Source organism: Gossypium hirsutum, chromosome A05 (genome assembly GCF_007990345.1).
Source record: "Gossypium hirsutum isolate 1008001.06 chromosome A05, Gossypium_hirsutum_v2.1, whole genome shotgun sequence".
NCBI lineage: Eukaryota > Viridiplantae > Streptophyta > Magnoliopsida > Malvales > Malvaceae > Gossypium > Gossypium hirsutum.
In genome coordinates this window covers 1,386,971-1,405,664 of record NC_053428.1, presented here as the reverse complement: position 1 = coordinate 1,405,664, position 18,694 = coordinate 1,386,971, and the positions used below count along the sequence as shown (strand labels likewise).

Here is an 18,694-nt window from a genome sequence, read left to right as displayed (position 1 = left end):
AAAGGTCTATTCAATGGTGACTGCAGGACAACGAAGGACAGAACACTGCTCTTATTCCAATTCGCAGCTGTTACAAAGCAGTCCCCCTTAAATTGGAACTAAAGAAAGAAAATTCCAATAATGGTGATACAATGGCAGTTATGGGTTCCTTTCTTACATTGAAGCTAATAAAATTCCTATTTAATATATTTCATTTTGATTTTTCAGACAAAATAAAGCTGGCGAAAGATCTTGTAATAAGATATAAAACTATCTTGCACTGTTTCTTACTAAACATTTAACATCAAATTCAGGTGTTATATTTCTTGTAATAACAAAGAGGTGTGTGTATATATACTGTTATGGAGTGATGGTGTTGCAGGTGAAGGGTCTTACTCAGCTGACACTTGACATTGCTTTAGTAATTTTCAGGAAGATAAAATCTCTCTTCGAATACTTGAAAGGTTGCCAGAAAAGAAGAAAAAGTGCGTAAGAGAAAAGGGAAATTATTATGTCCAATAATATAACTTTAAAGAGTTAAAATTTGAGGGTTAGTTGAATTTTGATTGAATGAAAGGGTTTGAGTGTCTTGAATTCAGTTTTGTCTTAAACCCCAAGTCAAGTGGATGTTAGAGTGAAAATGATTTTAGGTTATATTATTTTCTAATACAATTATTAATGAAGATTTTATTGGACTGTTGTTTAATTAATTTTGTTGAAACAATTATAAACTCCACTTAGGAATAATCTTGATCAAAGGATTATGCATAAAGTAATTTGCATCACCATAGTTAGTATTATTATTTGTTAGTGATTCTTCTGTCATACTAATTAAATAAATTGACAAAGATATGGAATTTGAGTTCAACTTGATATGGTTGCTTATCCAAAAGGTCGGTCATGTGGGGGCAATACTTGTTGTATATGATTATACATAGCAATAAGTTCAAAAGTCTAGCTTTGTTTGCCACCTAAAAAACCTTACAAAGAAAGAAAATAAATAAACAAAAGTTCGTCACTTGGTAGAATTGGCTATACATTCAAATCCACCACTGGAAGGATTCCTAATCAGACTCACATTGATAACGACATGCTACCATCTTTTTCTACACTTTTTTGGTTTTAGGACAATTTTCAAAGTAAAATGTTGAATTTTACCAAATTTCATCTAAATTAGATGGATTCACAAGTTAAAATAAATTGATTTGATAACTAGTGTTCATCAATTCTATCAAATTAAATTAAAAATTGGATAGAAAAATCAGTTAAATCTTTTATTATAATGAATAGTTATGTTATTATTATTTATTTGAGTTTAATATTTTTAAAATTTTATAAGTTTTTAAGAAAATCATTTTATAATAGTTGAACTCAACAATCAACGACCATCTAGTGCTTGCAACGGTAAGTATAAATCATGACATGGTAAATAAATTTTAAAGATTTAATTTACTGTAATTTTTGGTTTTTTTTTATCACGAGTGGTGAAATTAGAAAATATTTTAAATAAGAATTAAACTAATAAAAATATAATTTCATAGTTTATATTTTTATAAAATTTAATAAATTAAATCTAAATTTTATTTTTAAATCAAAATATAAATTTATTTTTATTAATTTAAAATTTTATAAATTATAAGCGTGTAAATAAAAAAATTAATTTAAAAGAAAACCGGATCCTCGCCGGCCGCATCTTTGTTCTCCAAGGGCCCCGTCCCTTTTTGTCCCCGTTCACCTCTATGGTGGTTGATGTTTATGCCTTAGATGTTCCCTTTTAATGCTTTCTTCCCTCAGATCTGTGAAGTGTTGGGTTTTCCTTTTCCGGCATCGGTTGTTTGCTGGAGTTCCTGCCATTTGTGAGTTTCGAAGGCTGTTGGTGTCGCCGCACTCGTGTTTATCTGGTGGTTGTTCATGGCCGACTGATTGGAGGGTCATTTCGTCCTTGACTCCTTCGCCGTCGGGCTTGTAATTGGTGCTAGTGATCTCCGACGCCCGGGTTTTCTAGTGCTTCACTCTGCTTTCATACTCGTTCTTGAGGCGAGTTTCATAGTCGTGTAACTGCCATCCTAACGATCTCTCGTTCCCCCCTCCTCCAAAACTAACGGCGGCGAGATGCTGTGTGTTGCTAGGGTTTCTATTGGTTTGAACTCTTGGGCCTAGCCTTTAGGCTTGATCTCATTATCTCTCGGGCTTTAGGTCCCATTGTTGTACTGGTTTGATTATGAAATGAAATCTTTCATTTAATATAATTAAATCTATTGAGATATATATATATATAATTTAAAAAATACGGTTTTTAAATATAAAAAATAAAACAAATTGAAAGTGTTTTGATAATATTGGATTGGATAGAAAAACAACTTTATAATCAACACCACTGGAAAAATTAAAACAAAATAGTACTATTATCTTAGAAATAATGTTAAAGACCAAAAAAATGTCACTTCCCTGCGGATAAGCGTGTAGAAGGTAACAAATACTTTACACACACTTGTAATTCTTATTATTATCTTTGAATAATGATCAAAAAAAAATTATTATCTATGAAACAATGTTTGACCCAAAAATGTCAGTTCGTATAATAATTCCTTACGGATAAGCGTGTAAAAAAAAACCTATTTTTAACTTACACTCGAAGAATTATAGGGTGTAGGTTCTAGAGTAAGTGATAAGATGAATAAATATGAAGTTTAATGATAAAATATATTGTATTTTTTAAGAGAGATTTTAAGTTTAAATATTAAAGATAATATTTTTAAAAAACATTGTCATAAATTTTTAATAAAAATTATAAAATCCACATGAAAAAAAATATATATATATAGTAAATGATAGGTTAATTCATCCAACTTTTATTTTGATTGATGATGGCTAAAACATCAAATCTTGTAATATTATATAGTCCATTATCTATCTTAATTTAATGCCCTGATTTTATTTATTGCCATGTCCATCGAAAGATGGGAGCTTAGATTTGTAGGTAATAGTAGGGTTTTCTAAATCAGATAAGATTTATAGTAAGATTGGTTTCCACAACGTTTTGATTTTTAATTAAATAAATTATTAAATATTTATTAAAATTAAAAAAATAGATAAAATTCGACTCATTCACAAATTTAATTGAATATTTTTAAATTGATTCAATTAATTTCAAGTAATTTACTTAAAAATCGATTTAACTATTTGTTTCAATTAATGATCGTATAGTTTTTGATCTAATCGGTATGGTTACATGATTATGTTTGATTCCAATTTATAAAAACAACACATTAAATTGCTATAATTTGTGTTTTCTCATCATGCGCTTTGGTGAAATATGGAATGGATATTGGAATTTGAATGTTTAAAATTGAGTTAAATTTAAGGGAAAATATTTAGTATATTGTCATTGAAGTATTTAGACTCCATAAGGAGGGTCATGGATTGACAAATATTTTATAGTGGTATAATAAAATATTTAAAAAAAATTAAAAAGAGAGACACATGATAAATTTTTAAAGTTACTTATGGAATAAAAAATATACTACTAGTGTACCAAATACTAAATCTAAATTTAATATGTGGTTGTTTTCTTAAATTTATCATAATTAGTCAACTTATGTTATTCGTTTAATTGAATACATGTGTGTAATCTGTAAATGTAAAATAATGTTACATAAAAATATATTAATATTAGTAGTTGAGGTTATGAAACCATAAATTTTTGGATTTGAGTTTGGGGATATAAAAATTGTGTGTAAATTATTTTATTATTCAAGTTAAGTTTTAGTTAAATTATTTAAAAGAAAAAGACAAAAGGTTTCATGTATATAATCAGAGTAAATATCACAAATTTTTGGATTAATCTTTTGTTAATGTTTAAGTGATTTCCTAAAATAGATAAACAAAATCCGAATCTACTTTGTGTGGGCCAAATTCTATAAAGCCTAAAAAGGAAGGCATGACTTGTGAGATAAGATAGCAAAGCATGAGGAATCTACTGATTTCTGGGTCTTATTTGAGCCTAACGTAGGCCCAAACTAGTTAACTCGAAGTAGCTTTTAACAGCTTTAAAACCAGACATTTGTCTTCATGATTAGTATTTTAAATAAAATAAAATAATTATTGTGATTCATTAAAAAATAATAACAGGGCGGTGACGAAGATTTTATTTATTATCAACTTGATGTAATTTAGTAATACAACCATAAATTATAATTTAAATGACCAAAGTTTAATACTCAAATTTCGAGATACGAAATAATAATATTATATTTAGATATCCTAATTGTTAAAATCAAATTAAAAATTAAAAAAAGGCCCAAATCTAAAATAGGCATATTAAAAGATATTTCTAACTTTTTTTTATTTTATAGATTATTTTTATTCATTAAATTATAATTAACCAAATCACGAAGTCGTTACGACTAAAAAAAAAAAACCATCAAATATTGAGTTACTAAGTTACAGGAAAAGGAGAAAAAGCTTAAGAATGAAGTTGTCCAAATAAAAAATAAAGCATAGATATATGGTAATTAAGGTTAATGAGAAATGGGAAAAAAGAGCCTTAAAAAGAACTGTACAAACTGTTAACTTGGAATTAGGAATCACGTGATGCCATTAAGACAAACCCCCCCCCCCCGACCAAGTGACTAAAATAGATAAAAGAAAAGAGCGTCAGAGCTTAAAGCTTTTGAAATTAATGATTCACTCAAAAATATCAATATTAAACCTTTTAGTATTATTATAATTGGGCTTAACATAGTGGAGATCTATGGGGAATGCCTTTCCTTCTATTCATGATGCTACTAGCCATGTCTTGATCATATAACCCATTTCTCTTCTTCCTTACAATCTCATCACAACTGTATGCCATGCTCATGTTGTCGGAACCTGATGACCCTGAAGACCAGCTTATAATCGGTTCATCACCGTCTGCTATTGTTGAACGTGGTGTCCCGTTTGTTATTTCATCGTCTCCCATGTCTTGTGGGATAAGGAAATCTGGGCTAAGTGTTAATTTCTTGCATTTCTTTAAGAATGGAGACAAGTCTTTGTAGTGTTTCAACACAAAATCCACCTGTTCAAATTTTAAGCTTTTAAGCTTCAAACAAACAAACAAAAAAAGAAAAACCTAGTTTTATCATAATTCACAAGCATACCTTGCACCCCAAAGAGCAATGAATGAATGGTTCTTGAAGACTTCTGTCACAAGAAGTACAGTAGTTTCCAGCTCCTTTAAATTGTCTATTTTGAGGTCTTTTTTTGATGAACACCACTTTTGCACTGTTTATAGTATAAGCCTAATCCAATCAAAGGCCATGAATTATGAACTGAATTCTACAAAAAAAAAAAAACAAACAAACCAAACTATCATTTGTCTATATATTTACAAACCTGAACATTGGAGCAATCTATAAGCTTTTGAAGATCTTCCAATCTAACAACATCATGATAAACATAGCGACGAACTTGAAGAAGCCTATGGAAACTATGTGAGGATATGCAATGAGGGCAAATACTTATACAACAATCCAAACAATATACGTTCTTTTCATTCTTTTTTGCAGTTTCATGGTACGAACACCCTACAAAGAATTTCTGGGTGTAGATGCCTTCTAACCATGCAGGCTTTTCAATTCCCTAAAATAACACAAGAAATGAATCAATATACCAATTATTTCAATAAAAAATTCGAATTTCGGTAGAGAAATAAAGACAAACCATGATCATAATCATTAAACAGCCGAAAAGTAGTAAAGAAGAGATGGTTGTGGTTCAGACAGTAGTTTGTCAAAGACAGTGGAGATAACAGAGATGGTGTAATAAGAGTATTTAAGGAGGTTGAGGGAAAGAGGTAAATGGCCTATGGGCTATGGGCTATGGCTATGAGGGGAGGAATTGAAGACCGGGGAAAAAAAGAGAGACAAAAGAAAGTTCAGTAAAATATGATCAGAAGAACGTGGGTGCTGTTTCCATGTCTCCCATGATAGAATCTAAGACCCCTCCCCCTTTTAACAAATTTTTTTCCATCATCTTTGCCTTAACACCACCTTACTGCTAAAACTACCTAAGCTAGTTTTGAATTCAATTTTATTTATTTTTTAAAATTAATTTTAATAAAACTAAGATTTTTATTCATACTATCATTCTAAGGAGTTTGGAAAAATATATGCTCGCAGTCCATAAGTTTACAGACAATTATGATCTCTAGATTTTTTTAAATTAAATTTAGGGTTTATAATTTCAATACTTAAGTTCAAAATTTTGTAAAAAAAATAATTTTATAAAATAATAATCAAAAGTTCTCAATCGTCCATCACTTTTCTGAAAATGAAATCCTTTAAGATTTATGGTATAATTAATTTTTAAGTCCAACACTTATTGTATTGACAGTGTAATAATTCATGATAAAATAACACTGACTTTGGAAAACTTCATATTTGCAGCACTATTATCAAGAAATTATTGTTTTATCATTAAGCTTAATTCTTAATAAAAATTGCAACTTGTAAGGGAATACAAATCTGATCTTAAGAACCCCATCAAAGCAGTAGGAAAAAAAGTACCTTTTTTCTTAAAAGATGACATTTTTCCTATTATAATTGTTTTTTTTTACATTGTTTCAAACTGTATTGACATCCCTAGTATGACTTCAAAGCCAAGTAATTTATACAGATGCTCAGATCAAATCTTAAGGGTACGAAAATCTAATTCAGTAATTCAGTATAAATAAAAATTAATTTACTACCTATAATAATAACATTAAATTACAGACATGTATGTTGGGCGGTGCTAGCATTTCCCTTCATTACAGCAATAGCTCAACTCAAACTAATGAACAAAGCTAATAAAAGAAACAGACATGTATCTGAGGGAGCCCCCGGTTTTTTGGGATTGAAACATGCTAAAATTCAACACCCCAACCACTCCACTCATCTCTAGTTTTATTCAATACGTATAAATTTATATAGATACCTCATTTTAATAATTTTAAAAATATGCTTTAATATATGATAATTTGTAAATTTTATTTTATAAATTTGTTTAGAGTTAATTGCACTAGACAACTCCAAACTATGACTCTCGTTGTAAATTGGCCCACAAACTTCAAAATGTTCTAGTTATATTTCTAAACTACGATGTTTTACAATTGGGTCCCTTTGTTATTAAAACGGTTAAATAACATATCAAATCTTAAGTGTCCGAACTTAAAATGAAAATAAAATAAAATAAAATAAAATAAAATGCTGTCGCATAAATTTATATCTCTTGTAAAAGTTTCGGAAGCCTTAAAACTAAGATTTAAAACATCTATTTTTACAATATTCATTTTATTAAAAAGTTCATTTTAAATACATCACATAAGATTTGGCCTATCATTTAATAGTTAAATTAACGATTTTAACAACAAACGAACTAAAATAATACAAAATTGATAGTTTAAGGATGTAATTATAGTGATTTAAAATTTAGGGATATAAAGATCATAATTTAAGGATGTTTTGTGGAATTAACTCATTTGTTTAAATTATCAAATATACATGTTGTGGCTTTTCTAACAAACAAACGACCGACAAATTACACAACTCAATAAAAAGAAGTAATTAGTTTGCTAATTAATTGAGGCGTATATTAATTAAATTTACTAATTTTGAGGTGACCTAATTTGTTGTGCCTTTAAGCTCCAAACAAACGCAGATCTTGGGGATTGCTATTTTCGACCCCAATTATTTCTGTCTTCTGCCCTTCCATTTTAATTTGGAACTCCTAATAATCACAATCACTTATTTAATCCTTCTTTAATGCTAATCCCATGATTAAACCAATATCATGTCGTCTCATTTTTCACCTATAGAGGCAAACGCAAGGAAAAATAATTATAAATTATCCGTTGGGTTTAATAAATCACTTTTATTTATTATTTGGATTAGCTTCATCTGGCTTGAATTGTTATTTATTAAATATAATTACGTATTACTGCTCATGAACTACTTTATAATTTATTTTATTGATGTCTAAAATAAGTTGATGATAACATTAGACAAAGATTAATTATATTTATATTATTGCAACAATTATAACAAGAATTTTCTCGAACAAACTTCACATCGGTAAAAAGAAATTATTTGATTTGTTCATGACAGTAGAATTTTCCTTGAGAAAAGGGAAACCTAGGAAGTTTTTAACGATCCTTTTTACAGTAAGATTTAGGGTAAAAAAAAAGTTGGGTGTTATTAGATCCGACAACTTTATATAAATATTTATAATTTCACAAAAGGAACAAAGAGAATGATGGGAAAAAATAATAAATATTTTGTTGTGTAAAAATTGTAAACTATGGAAGTAAAAGTTTCAAATCTTGTATGAAATTAGTGAACTTTCGGCTAGCGTCCATGGTTTCAAATTTGAAAAATTGGGAAAAAGAATTCACGTGCACTCCTTAATAATCGAATCCAAAAAATTTATCATTATTACCAAATAAAGCTTGGTGAGAATATCCTAAGTGATTATTATTTTATTAGGTAAAATATAAAATGAAGAATTAAAATTACTATTATTATTAGGTAAAAGTTCAAACTTGAACCCACTGGACAATGGGATAAATTGTAGTAAAGAACAAAATTAGGGAAAAAGGGCAGCATGCTTCCCCACGTGCAGGGGATCTAATGCGTCTTAAACTGACAAAAAATGGTTCCACCATTGGGTAGTCAAAGGGCAAAGCAGTTAAAAATAAGATAATGATGCACGAGGGGGTCTCTCTCACCGGCTGTCCCTTTATATTTCTTACATGTGTGACTGACTGACTCAATCACAACAACTTTGTTCTGTGTCAGATAATATAAATTGGGATTTATTTTACAAATTTTTTTATTTAATTTACTTTAGAAAAGATTCGTATTAATAATCTAGTTTTTATATGGTTTGTGTATGCTTTGCGTTGTTACCAAAGCCTAGGCTCACGTGCACTGTTTCTTTTGGGGTTTTTTTTCACTGCAACTGGTAATTTGTTTTAAGGTTGGTATGACGCCAGAGCAACAAGTACGGGAATCTCTAGTTTTTTTTTTCTTTTAAAGCCTTCAAAAGGTAGAATGCAACTGTGCAAGTGAATGTGAGCCGTTTACTTCTTTGCATTTCTTCTTTCAACTTTTTCTTTACGTTTTACTCTTGGTTTAAATTTTAACAATTATTCTTACACTGCCTTATGATTTTCTTTATTTAAGTCAGGTTCTAAAATTGATAATTGTTTTAATTTAAATTTTTTTGTCAAGTTAATCGTTAAAAATTCTAAAGTTTGAGTTCTAATAAGAGAATAATTACCCAAAGTTTAGGGACTAACTTGAAAAAAAAAATTTAAGTCTTAATGTGAAAATAATTATTAAGTTCAAGGCCTCACTTAGACATAAAAAAACTTTATGTCCCAATGCGAGAAAAATTGTAAAATACTCCTTAATCCCTATATAAGAGAAAGATTTTATGAAATGCTTAATTTGCATTCAGGCCTAAACTCTTTTTTATTCAAGATTAAGCCTTAAACTTAAGAATTATTTTTACATTGGGGTTTAATTTTTTTCTAAATTAAGCCCTTGAACTTGGGAATTGTTCCCGCATAGGGAGTTAAAATTTTTTTTGTCCATGTTATTTTTTGAAGACTCTAAAGTTCTGGAGCGATGTGCAAATAATTAACAAATTGAGAGTCTAACTTGAAAAAAAAAATTCTACCAAATTCAAAGTCCTAATCTTACTCTTTAATACCTATATACAAGAAAGATTCTATAGAATGCCTAGTTTGGTATCAAATTCTAGTTTAGGATTTAGAATGTATGAATAATAAATTATTTGTTACTCAATGTCTGCTAAAAATTTAAAAGTTAACTCGTGACCAATGTCTGCTAAATCTTTTACGACATCCACAAATCAACCAAAGTAATAACATTTTAATTATTAATTCGACACTTATCATGATGAAAGTGAAAATAACATATATTGAAATTATTTTTTAAATTCTATATTCTTTGAGGGTGCCTAAGTGGGTAAAGTTGTAAACAGTTAATTTTTAAATGTTGAGTTTCTTTGTACACTATGAAAGAAATTGATATTTCACGTTTTATTTATGAACATATTACACATTGTTATATATTTATTAGCAATGTAAGATTATTATCGTTGCAACCTAGGTATAACTCACAATTTATTATCCAGATTCATATTTTTTTAAAAAAATATTCGTATTCATTACATTTTAAACATGGGTGGGAATATTAATGATCCCTGAAAAACTTTAAAAAATTGAGTATACCTATTAAACACATAGTCGTATTCACAAACAAGGAGTTAATCATGTTTAACCATCTCGGCGAATCATTTGCAACAAATAAAAGGGAAACTGCAGTCAGATATCTAATTTAGATCACCACAATGTCATCATATACTCAATATTATTGAGCACTAACGAAGTATTTCAAAGCATTTACACAATCATCGGTCGATCAGGCAACACTTGCATTAATAAGAAATTGAGCATGCACTATACATTCCATCTTTACCACATTATAATCTGTTTCAAGGTTTTCTTTTTAGTGATTCCTGTATAACCAAATAATATTGTAAAACATATCAAAGCACTATATATATTCAAAGATCCAAACCCAGCTTCAAGGTTTCTGAGCTGAAAACATTATGAAAGATCGCTGAACCTTCTTCGAAAAGTTGGTAAGACCTGAATTTGTGCATACCTCTTCTATCTCCTCCTCTGTGAGGTAGTTATAACTTTGCATAACCCTCTGCAACAAATAAGAATGTTAACCATGCTAAATTGTTCTAGATATCAGCATGTTTGCCGCACAAAAGGAGAACAGACTAATACACAGTACCAAAATTCAAAACACAGCCGGAAACACTGTACCTCTCTGAAAGGTCGTATTATCCACGGAGTAGAAGAAGTATAACGAAGAAAAGTGCTTCCAACAAAGACTCCACCACTTCTCAATATACGACTAATTTCAGCAATCTGAAGATAATAAAAGCAAGTGGCCATATAAGAAGATTTTTAGCTCAGAGAGATGTTGACCTGTAGTAGCATGCTATGTCAAAAACTGCATTATCGAGATGTTTTATCATCTTAAAACTCAGGCTGAGAGGAATTTTGTAGCTCAGTCTACGAGACATGAATTTAATCATACTTACAGCATTGGAAGGAGATGGCCAGCAATGCAAGGCAGCACCAGCATGTACAGCATCAATAGAACCGGACGAGAATGGTAGCCTGGAAACATCAGCCCTGACAAGAGCAATATTGCTGCAAATTCCAATGAAGTATCGATCAGCTCTTGGCACGAGAAGAAATATAAACCTCTACTGGTATTTGCAATGACTGCTTCAACTTTTAAAATTAAAGAGGTAGAGATGATTACCTAGCTAAAAGAGATGCATCTTGCTTAATGAAATCATTACATTGCCGGAGCATGTTTTCAGAAAAATCGAGTGCAATAACACCAGAATATGTCCCTGATTTGGCAAATTTTCGGGAAAACAAACCACTTCCACAGCTAACATCCACTAAAGTGCCACCTTCTGCAGGTTTAAAGTACTCCTGAGCCATTCTGAACTGCATTATTTTGAAAACATAAAGTTAGACATGAATAGCAATGTCACAAACTAGACAAATAAGCCATACAATATAAGGATTTTGGTGATATTGCAGCATATATTAAATCAGCTCACTTGGAAGGAAGAATCATATTGGGGTCCAGAAAACGATATACGCATACATACAGATTAATATTCTACAAGGGGTCTATGAAACCCGCAAAAGATTTACCTCTTCATCAGCTCCAGGGAAGCCACTGAGATTAAAATTTTGACGCCAGCCTCTTTCATAGAGAAACGATACAAGAGGACTCCTAGAAAAGATGAAAGCATGATCTAGTAAAACAATACCTTTACACAGATATATTTGTAATTTGAACACTAGTTCATTGGTTCAGTCACGAAATGCCGATAATCTTTCTAGCTAAATCAGATTCCGAAAGAGATAGTAATTCAGGAATTTCCATTACTTGTTAACTTAAATCCTAACATAGAACACTCAACCAGCCCTGTCTAAAGGTACCAAATGTAAATCCATATCTGTATGTTAACTATACATACCGGAATAGCTCTGTCCTAACAGGTTTGACTTCAGTGTAGTTTCTCAATCCAGCAGTGACAGTCAGGTCCAGAAATACATCTTTACTTGAGAATGACTTGTTGCATTTCTTACACTTGAATCCAGACCGGTAGATAGCATCCCTACAAGTTTTGAAAATCAATTAGATGTCATACACTAGCATGATCAAAAGATTAATACCTTTGTATAATTACTATATATATATATTGTAACTTACAAGTTTAAACCAGGAGGGCCTTTTCTGATCAGAGGTTCATAGCACACAGGGCAAGAAAACAACTCAGTTTCCACTTTTTGATTCTGCTGAGTACCCTGAGTTCTTAAATCCTGAAAAAAAACATAGTTTTTATTCTTCTGAATTTTCTATGGAACTATTATGTTATGCATGTTAAGCAGTAATTATGATACAGCATCTGAATTCTATAAATTCAGTATCACCTTAAAAGAAGCATCGCATTTGCAACACATGTAAGAGTAATTAAAAAAAAATTAAAGTTTCACTTTTATAATTAATCTGAAGTCTGAACCTTTCAATTACTTTGAAATGGAGGAGTTTACCTGTTCCAAAGCGACAGCGGAGCTCGCCCGCACAGTGAGGCGGAAGGGTTTAGAAGAAAAAAGGAGGGAAGGACGAAACGGAGAATCATGAGAAAAAGAAGGGTATTTCGGGAACAGAGATTTGTGAAGAGGGCGAAGGGAGGGTGGAGCAATCGCCATTAAAGAGAAGGGAAAGTGGAAAGGTTGACTCACTGCTTCTCTGGAAATGTGGTTTATGCGAAACTTTGGAGGTTTGGGTAATGCTATGTAATATGCTCGTCGGTTAGTGTTTAATATTCCTATGGAATTAGCGGCAGAAACGTCAGCAACCATGAGAGAGGAGATACTCTCCTCTACTAAAATAAAAGAGGAAAATCTCTATTGCTGATATGCCAACTCTAATTTATGACTAGTATTTGTCCACATCAACTCTTAATTTTCATCCCACACCAAATTTTTTCATATTGAATAAATTAATTTTTCTCAAAAATATCGAAATAATTTATTCTAATCAGTAATTATATATAATTTTATTTAATACTTATATTTAGTAAATTTTGATTCTAAAAAAAATATTAGAAAAAACAAAAATTTGAAAAAATTTAAAATAATATATATAACTTCTGGTAAAAATTTTAAAATTTGAGTTTATATTTATTAATATATCAATCAAAATTAAATACAATTGACTAAAAGATATCAATCCTTATAATTATTGTCCTTAATTATTTACTTTTGTTATTTATAGAGATTTTTTTTTCTGGATGCCAATTTGCTAGCTTTTATGTTGCCAGGTAGGAAGATATTTTGATTTGAAAAAAAAAAGTATTACATAAGATTTTTTTTTATAAGAGGAGTGGATTGTTAATAAGTAATTTTTGTTTTAAAAAAAAATATTGATATACCCTTCCAATATATTTTAAGCAGGGAAGGGGAACATGTAATTAACAGATAGGGTTGAGCTGCACCCTACAAAAAACCTCACACAACGGATATGATATGGAGCTTCGAAAAAACAATGGCCGCTAGCATAAGTAGTAACTTAGATAAAAATATCTGAAACCAAAATAACACAATCAAAACTATAATAACTGCATTTTGACCATAAAGATAACACAGTCCATGGCTACTGCCCTTAATCCTTTACTTCCCCTTTCTCCTTCCCTCAAACACAACATCAACAATCCCTCTTCATCCCCATGGATTTCATTCAAACCCATCTCAGCTTTAATGCCTAATTTGCCTATTTCCCACTTCACTCGACAAAGAGGACAATTTGCACCCTCAGTTTCCTTCAATCCTTCTGGAAATTTTGACCTCTCCTTGTATGGTGATGAGGATGGTAAGTAACTGAATTTCATTGCTAAATTCTTGTCTTATGTTAAGATTATATAATTTCAGTGGTGGGTTTTGATTTTTTGCTCAGTTTTTAGCGTAATCTTGGAGTAAAACGATAGGAAACAGGGTCTAATCTGATATATGAAACTGTTGCATCACAGATTCCTCTCAAGCAGAGCCTCCAATGCCTCCTAGTGAAGGTCGACTTGAAGTGATTATTGATAATGATGTTATACGGCGGCTTGATCTGTCCCCGTTTCAAAGTGCCACCGGAATTACTTCACCTTTATCAGGTACAGACGGATCATATAAAAGATGTTGTACTTAGAGTCTACAACTAAAAAAAATGAGTAAATTAGTTCATATATGGTAGATAAAAAAAATAAACTTGTTCTATTTTTATTATTAAACAATTAGTGTGATTGATGAAATAACCGAACAGCATGCTGTATCGTAAGAACTGGTTTTTACTAATAGAAATTTATGAAATTTTTTAGAGAAAGACTAATTTACTTGATCTAACATACAAATATTAATTTGTCTTTTTTTTTAGTAAAAAAATTAATCTAATTCCTAATACCAGGAATTCCATCGTATTTTTACTCCAATTCTTTTTCTTCTATTTGGATCAGGTTGTTTAATTACTGATGGAACTAATGTTTACAGCTGAACCAAAAGAGTATCTTGAAAAAACAATTGGATTTACAATAAATTATACCAGAGATGATCCACATGATCCAAGAGAATTGTCAGAATTTCCTGATATAAGGCTATGGTTTGTAAGGCTTGATGCTGTGTATCCATGGCTCCCTGTGTTGTTAGACTGGCGAGCTGGGGAATTAGCCCGTTATGCAGCCATGTTAGTCCCCCATCAGGTACTACCATCCAGTAATAGATTTGAGAAATGAGAGCTTTTCATAGCCTAATAATGTTGGGATTTCTTTTTAATGGCAGATGAGTATGAGAATGGGGGTTGTATTTAATCCAGAGGCACTGGAATTGTTCATAATGAAGAAGGTGTTCATAGTATACTCATGGTTGAAACAGCATGGCATTCCAAAACCTCGACTGAAGACGAGTGACATGGGTAGGATGCTTGGGTTTGGGATTGGAGATGAACTTTTTGACTTGATTGATCAACAACCACTCGATTGAACACCTTGTATCGTTTATATAATATTTTTTAACTCTACAAATAAAAAAACAGAGATGGTGTCTAGTTCTTAATTTATGATTTTGCCGGTAATATATATGATCTGCGTTGGTTTTTTTACATAAGTTGTAATAATAATTTTAGGTTTTAATATTTATAATTTTTTTGTTATTTTAGTATTATTATTTTTTAAGTTAGTTAAAATTAATTATTAATCTTTTAAAAATAGTCAAGTTGTTTTTTTAACCAAGTATGGATTAAAATATCAAAATTTTGATGATGCTAACGTCAAAATCTGTGTACCAATTTACATGTACTCCATGCTGACATAATATTATTTTATTTTATATGTTATTTCAAAAAATAATTTAATAATTATAAAAATATTCTAAAATATCTAACATAACTCAAAATTAGAAAAATATAAAAATAATTGTATAAAACTTCAAAAAAAATAGTCAATATTCCGTTAAAAAATAACAATTCAACCCTTATTAAAATATTAATGGTTAAATTCAACGAGAGTAAATTTTAATTAAATGAAATAAGAATCAAATTGACAAAAAAATATAAATGGTAAGAGTCAAATTTGTGATTATGCCTTAATATAATAAAACATAAAAAACTAATGGGCTTGAAAGCGAGCCACTCATCTAGTGTAAGCTTACTTAAATTGTTTTGGACCAGGCCTGAATAATAATCTTGGTTTACCATATAACAACTAAAAGAAATTACCAATCTTTTGGGAATCCATGCTATTCCCTATTTTTCATTTAAGATTCAACATGTTATTTGTTTGAAATTAGGATGTAACTTTTATCCATTTATAATAAGTTAAAGATTACCATTAACCAAACAAACAGTTGCAGAACAAGCCTAGATGTTCAATTCCTGCAAGACTCGCTTGAAATTTTATATTCGAGTCTCATTTTTTTTATAAATATTATATACATTCTTTTTTTATTTTATTTTATTTTATTTTAAATTCTCACTACGTATATATTATATCTAAATTTATTCTGATCTAAATTTGAACATTTTTAAATCATTAATTCGTTCATGTATTGTAATAATTTAATTTTCATTATAATTTTTTTATAATAATGCATTTTATTTAAAAAAAAAAAGAATACATTATATAAGTAAGCAAATTAACTCAGCAATCAACAACCAAAAAAGCAGAATGGTAAAATCACTATTTGAACTTAAATTTAGCATTTATTTTGATATTGAGACTTAAATTATTTTTTTCAAGTTAGGACTTAAACTTGATAATTATTTTTATATTAAGGTTTGAATTTTTTTTGTCCAAATTAGTCTCTGAACTTGACAATTGTACCTATAGTAGGGCTTAACTTTTTTTTTTCCAAGTTAATATTTGAATTTGGCAGTTGTACCTATATTAAGGCTTGAACAAATTGGTCTGAATTTTAAGGTTTTCAAGAAAATATCAAATACTGGTTTAGAAAAAAATGTTTAGACTCCAATGTGAAAACAATTGTCAAGTTTAGAGCTTAACTTGGATAAAATAAATTCAAACTCTAATATAAGAATAATTGTGAAATTGAAAACCTAACTCAAAAAATTTCAAACACAAAAAATAATTTAACTCAAAAATAGAAAAATAAGTGTCAAAAGCAGCCACCTAAACTCCTATCTCCACATTCCTGTAAGTGGATACTATTTGATCTATATAGCATGTTTGGTATAACGCTTTGCTTTATTCTTCCTAAAACTCGATCCTTATTACTATTAGAAATTTGAAATACAATCATTGTCAGGCATCTTCTTAGCTTAGCATTTAGGCTTTCCCTAAATCTCAATCCTTATGACGATCTCCCAATTTACTATATCATTGTCAGGCATCTTCCTAGCTTACCCTTTAGGCTTCTCCTAGTAGTTTTCTTCGACAACCAGCTGACTTCCCTTCTCCAATTACAAGATTTCCCCCCAATATCACACCTAGGTATTATACCTTCCCAAAGTTGAGCACATAAAAATTCAAATTGTTAAAAAAATTAAATAAAATAATAATTCAAAAACAATTTAAAATTACAACAATGATAATAATTAATTTATTTGAATGTTTCAAATCTAAAACTACATTGTTACACCGCTGCAAGATTAACAGTCAGTTGAGCAACAATCTTGGATTGACGATGACGAAAAAAGGCAAAACAGTTAATGGTAAAAAAGTGAAATTTCCACCTGAGGATGTTGCAATGACAAACTCTTGTTGTGAGTTACAACAACGTAAAACTGAATTCAAAATGTGGTTTAACATTTATTAGGCAAGGCCTCTCAACTGACTACCAATATAAGAAGGCACGAACCTCACTGCTTTGAACTAATAAATAGAAGCCAATGATTGGTTGATAATAAAGAAAACCAATTGATTAGGTTTGGTGAGTAAGAACTGGTGTTGTTTCATCTGAAAAAGATAAATAGTTGAAGTTATATGAAGATTCAAGAATAAGTACATTTGAGCAAAAAGGTAAAAGAAAAGAGCATATAGATCAAGATTGAAAATTATGTCGTTGAACAAAAGATTTGAATACCTGAAACTTCAAAAAAAAAATTAAATATTATCACTATCCTAGTTTTTAATTATTTTTAATTATTATTTTATCTTTTTTTTTAATTTCTATGTAGTTATCTTTAGTTCTATAAATAACAAGTGAAAACCTAAATACCCCACTTAGCTATAACTATACTTGTCACTTTTTAAAAAACATAATTGAAACCCTAAATAGCCCACTTGCCTAGTTGAATGGAAATTTACTTTTCCATTAATACGATTGAAGGATTGAAACTACATTTCAAATGGATAACAACAAAATATAATTTGGACAAAAATTTAGACAACATCGACCCCAGTAGAGGATTATTGTCGAAAATGGTCGGCTCCTTGGAACTTATATCACTTTCATTCTTTTTTGATATGATTCGAACTCAACTTTTTCACACACGAAATGTAAAAAAAGTAGGAAAAAAATCATCAACTGAATATAACCATGCAATTATCTTCTCCCAAATTATACGAAAATAAAGTAAATTTGCATCCGATCGCAATTCTTCCCATAAAATAATATATAAATCAATCGATAGTTCATATATTATAGTCTAATGAAACAAAATTTGGAAGTTCAATTCTCTTTACAAAACCGAAAAGGAAGAGTCATTGTGTTCCAACAAAGGCCATGTATAAAGCAAATGGATTGTGTCGGTGGTCGGTGTATTGATCGGCAAACCTTCCTCGGAGCTCTCACACGGTATGAGTAACAAGGTCAAGAAAGATGGGCTCGCATATAAGGGGTAGCTAGGCAGGGGGGGTCACTCCGCCCCATGTGAGAATTAATGTAGGACAAAACATGTGATCATGCATGGGGAAACATTAGGTATGGGAAGGCGTAGAGAGGAACAAGAAACCGATACATATATACTATAGGGACATGAGAGATTGATGAATTCAATTAAAACATGGAAGAAAGATTGCTTTTGTTGCAATGCTTTTGAATGACGAGACACTGTCGCCAAAT

At 30.1% G+C, this 18,694-nt stretch overlaps 3 protein-coding genes across 4 annotated transcripts; 1 reads left to right on the top strand and 2 right to left on the bottom strand.

The window, feature by feature from the left end:
• Nucleotides 1–4,491: 4,491 nt before the first annotated feature.
• Nucleotides 4,492–5,992, bottom strand: LOC107961345 (protein RGF1 INDUCIBLE TRANSCRIPTION FACTOR 1). The gene is made up of 4 exons (XM_016897502.2): nucleotides 5,683–5,992; nucleotides 5,356–5,601; nucleotides 5,121–5,261; nucleotides 4,492–5,038 (listed from the first exon to the last, which is right to left on the bottom strand). The coding sequence occupies exons 1-4, from the start codon at nucleotides 5,695–5,697 to the stop codon at nucleotides 4,715–4,717; spliced, it is 726 nt and encodes a 241-aa protein (XP_016752991.1). The 5' UTR covers nucleotides 5,698–5,992; the 3' UTR covers nucleotides 4,492–4,714.
• A 4,371-nt stretch (nucleotides 5,993–10,363) lies between these two features.
• LOC107958699 (uncharacterized methyltransferase At2g41040, chloroplastic) lies at nucleotides 10,364–13,054 on the bottom strand. 2 transcript variants are annotated; one of them, XM_016894535.2, is made up of 8 exons: nucleotides 12,686–13,054; nucleotides 12,345–12,454; nucleotides 12,109–12,249; nucleotides 11,780–11,861; nucleotides 11,373–11,566; nucleotides 11,146–11,257; nucleotides 10,865–10,969; nucleotides 10,364–10,742 (listed from the first exon to the last, which is right to left on the bottom strand). In XM_016894535.2, the coding sequence occupies exons 1-8, from the start codon at nucleotides 12,995–12,997 to the stop codon at nucleotides 10,614–10,616; spliced, it is 1,185 nt and encodes a 394-aa protein (XP_016750024.1). In that variant the 5' UTR covers nucleotides 12,998–13,054; the 3' UTR covers nucleotides 10,364–10,613. The 2 variants fall into 2 exon arrangements, with proteins under 2 accessions (XP_016750024.1, XP_040968687.1); XM_041112753.1 differs by lacking the exon at nucleotides 10,364–10,742 and having other exon boundaries at nucleotides 10,865–11,029; nucleotides 12,686–13,038.
• A 468-nt stretch (nucleotides 13,055–13,522) lies between these two features.
• Nucleotides 13,523–15,229, top strand: LOC107958698 (protein CHLORORESPIRATORY REDUCTION 6, chloroplastic). Its single transcript, XM_016894534.2, has 4 exons — nucleotides 13,523–14,006; nucleotides 14,164–14,295; nucleotides 14,669–14,877; nucleotides 14,957–15,229. Exons 1-4 carry the CDS (start codon nucleotides 13,787–13,789, stop codon nucleotides 15,155–15,157), a joined length of 762 nt encoding a protein of 253 aa, XP_016750023.1. The 5' UTR covers nucleotides 13,523–13,786; the 3' UTR covers nucleotides 15,158–15,229.
• Nucleotides 15,230–18,694: the final 3,465 nt, after the last annotated feature.

Excerpts from the sequence above, each read along its gene's own strand:
- LOC107961345 (XM_016897502.2), bottom strand. Across the intron at positions 5,262-5,355 it reads TAGATTGCTCCAATGTTCAG|GCTTATACTATAAACAGTGC; the intron begins GTTTGTAAATAT and ends TGATTGGATTAG. Across the intron at positions 5,039-5,120 it reads ATTGCTCTTTGGGGTGCAAG|GTGGATTTTGTGTTGAAACA; the intron begins GTATGCTTGTGA and ends AAATTTGAACAG.
- LOC107958699 (XM_016894535.2), bottom strand. The coding sequence starts at position 12,997 with ATGGTTGCTGACGTTTCTGCCGCTAATTCCATAGGAATATTAAACACT. Across the intron at positions 11,567-11,779 it reads TCCCTGGAGCTGATGAAGAG|TTCAGAATGGCTCAGGAGTA; the intron begins GTAAATCTTTTG and ends AAAATAATGCAG. Across the intron at positions 11,258-11,372 it reads GATGCATCTCTTTTAGCTAG|CAATATTGCTCTTGTCAGGG; the intron begins GTAATCATCTCT and ends TGGAATTTGCAG.
- LOC107958698 (XM_016894534.2), top strand. The coding sequence starts at position 13,787 with ATGGCTACTGCCCTTAATCCTTTACTTCCCCTTTCTCCTTCCCTCAAA. Across the intron at positions 14,007-14,163 it reads CTTGTATGGTGATGAGGATG|ATTCCTCTCAAGCAGAGCCT; the intron begins GTAAGTAACTGA and ends GTTGCATCACAG. Across the intron at positions 14,296-14,668 it reads AATTACTTCACCTTTATCAG|CTGAACCAAAAGAGTATCTT; the intron begins GTACAGACGGAT and ends TAATGTTTACAG.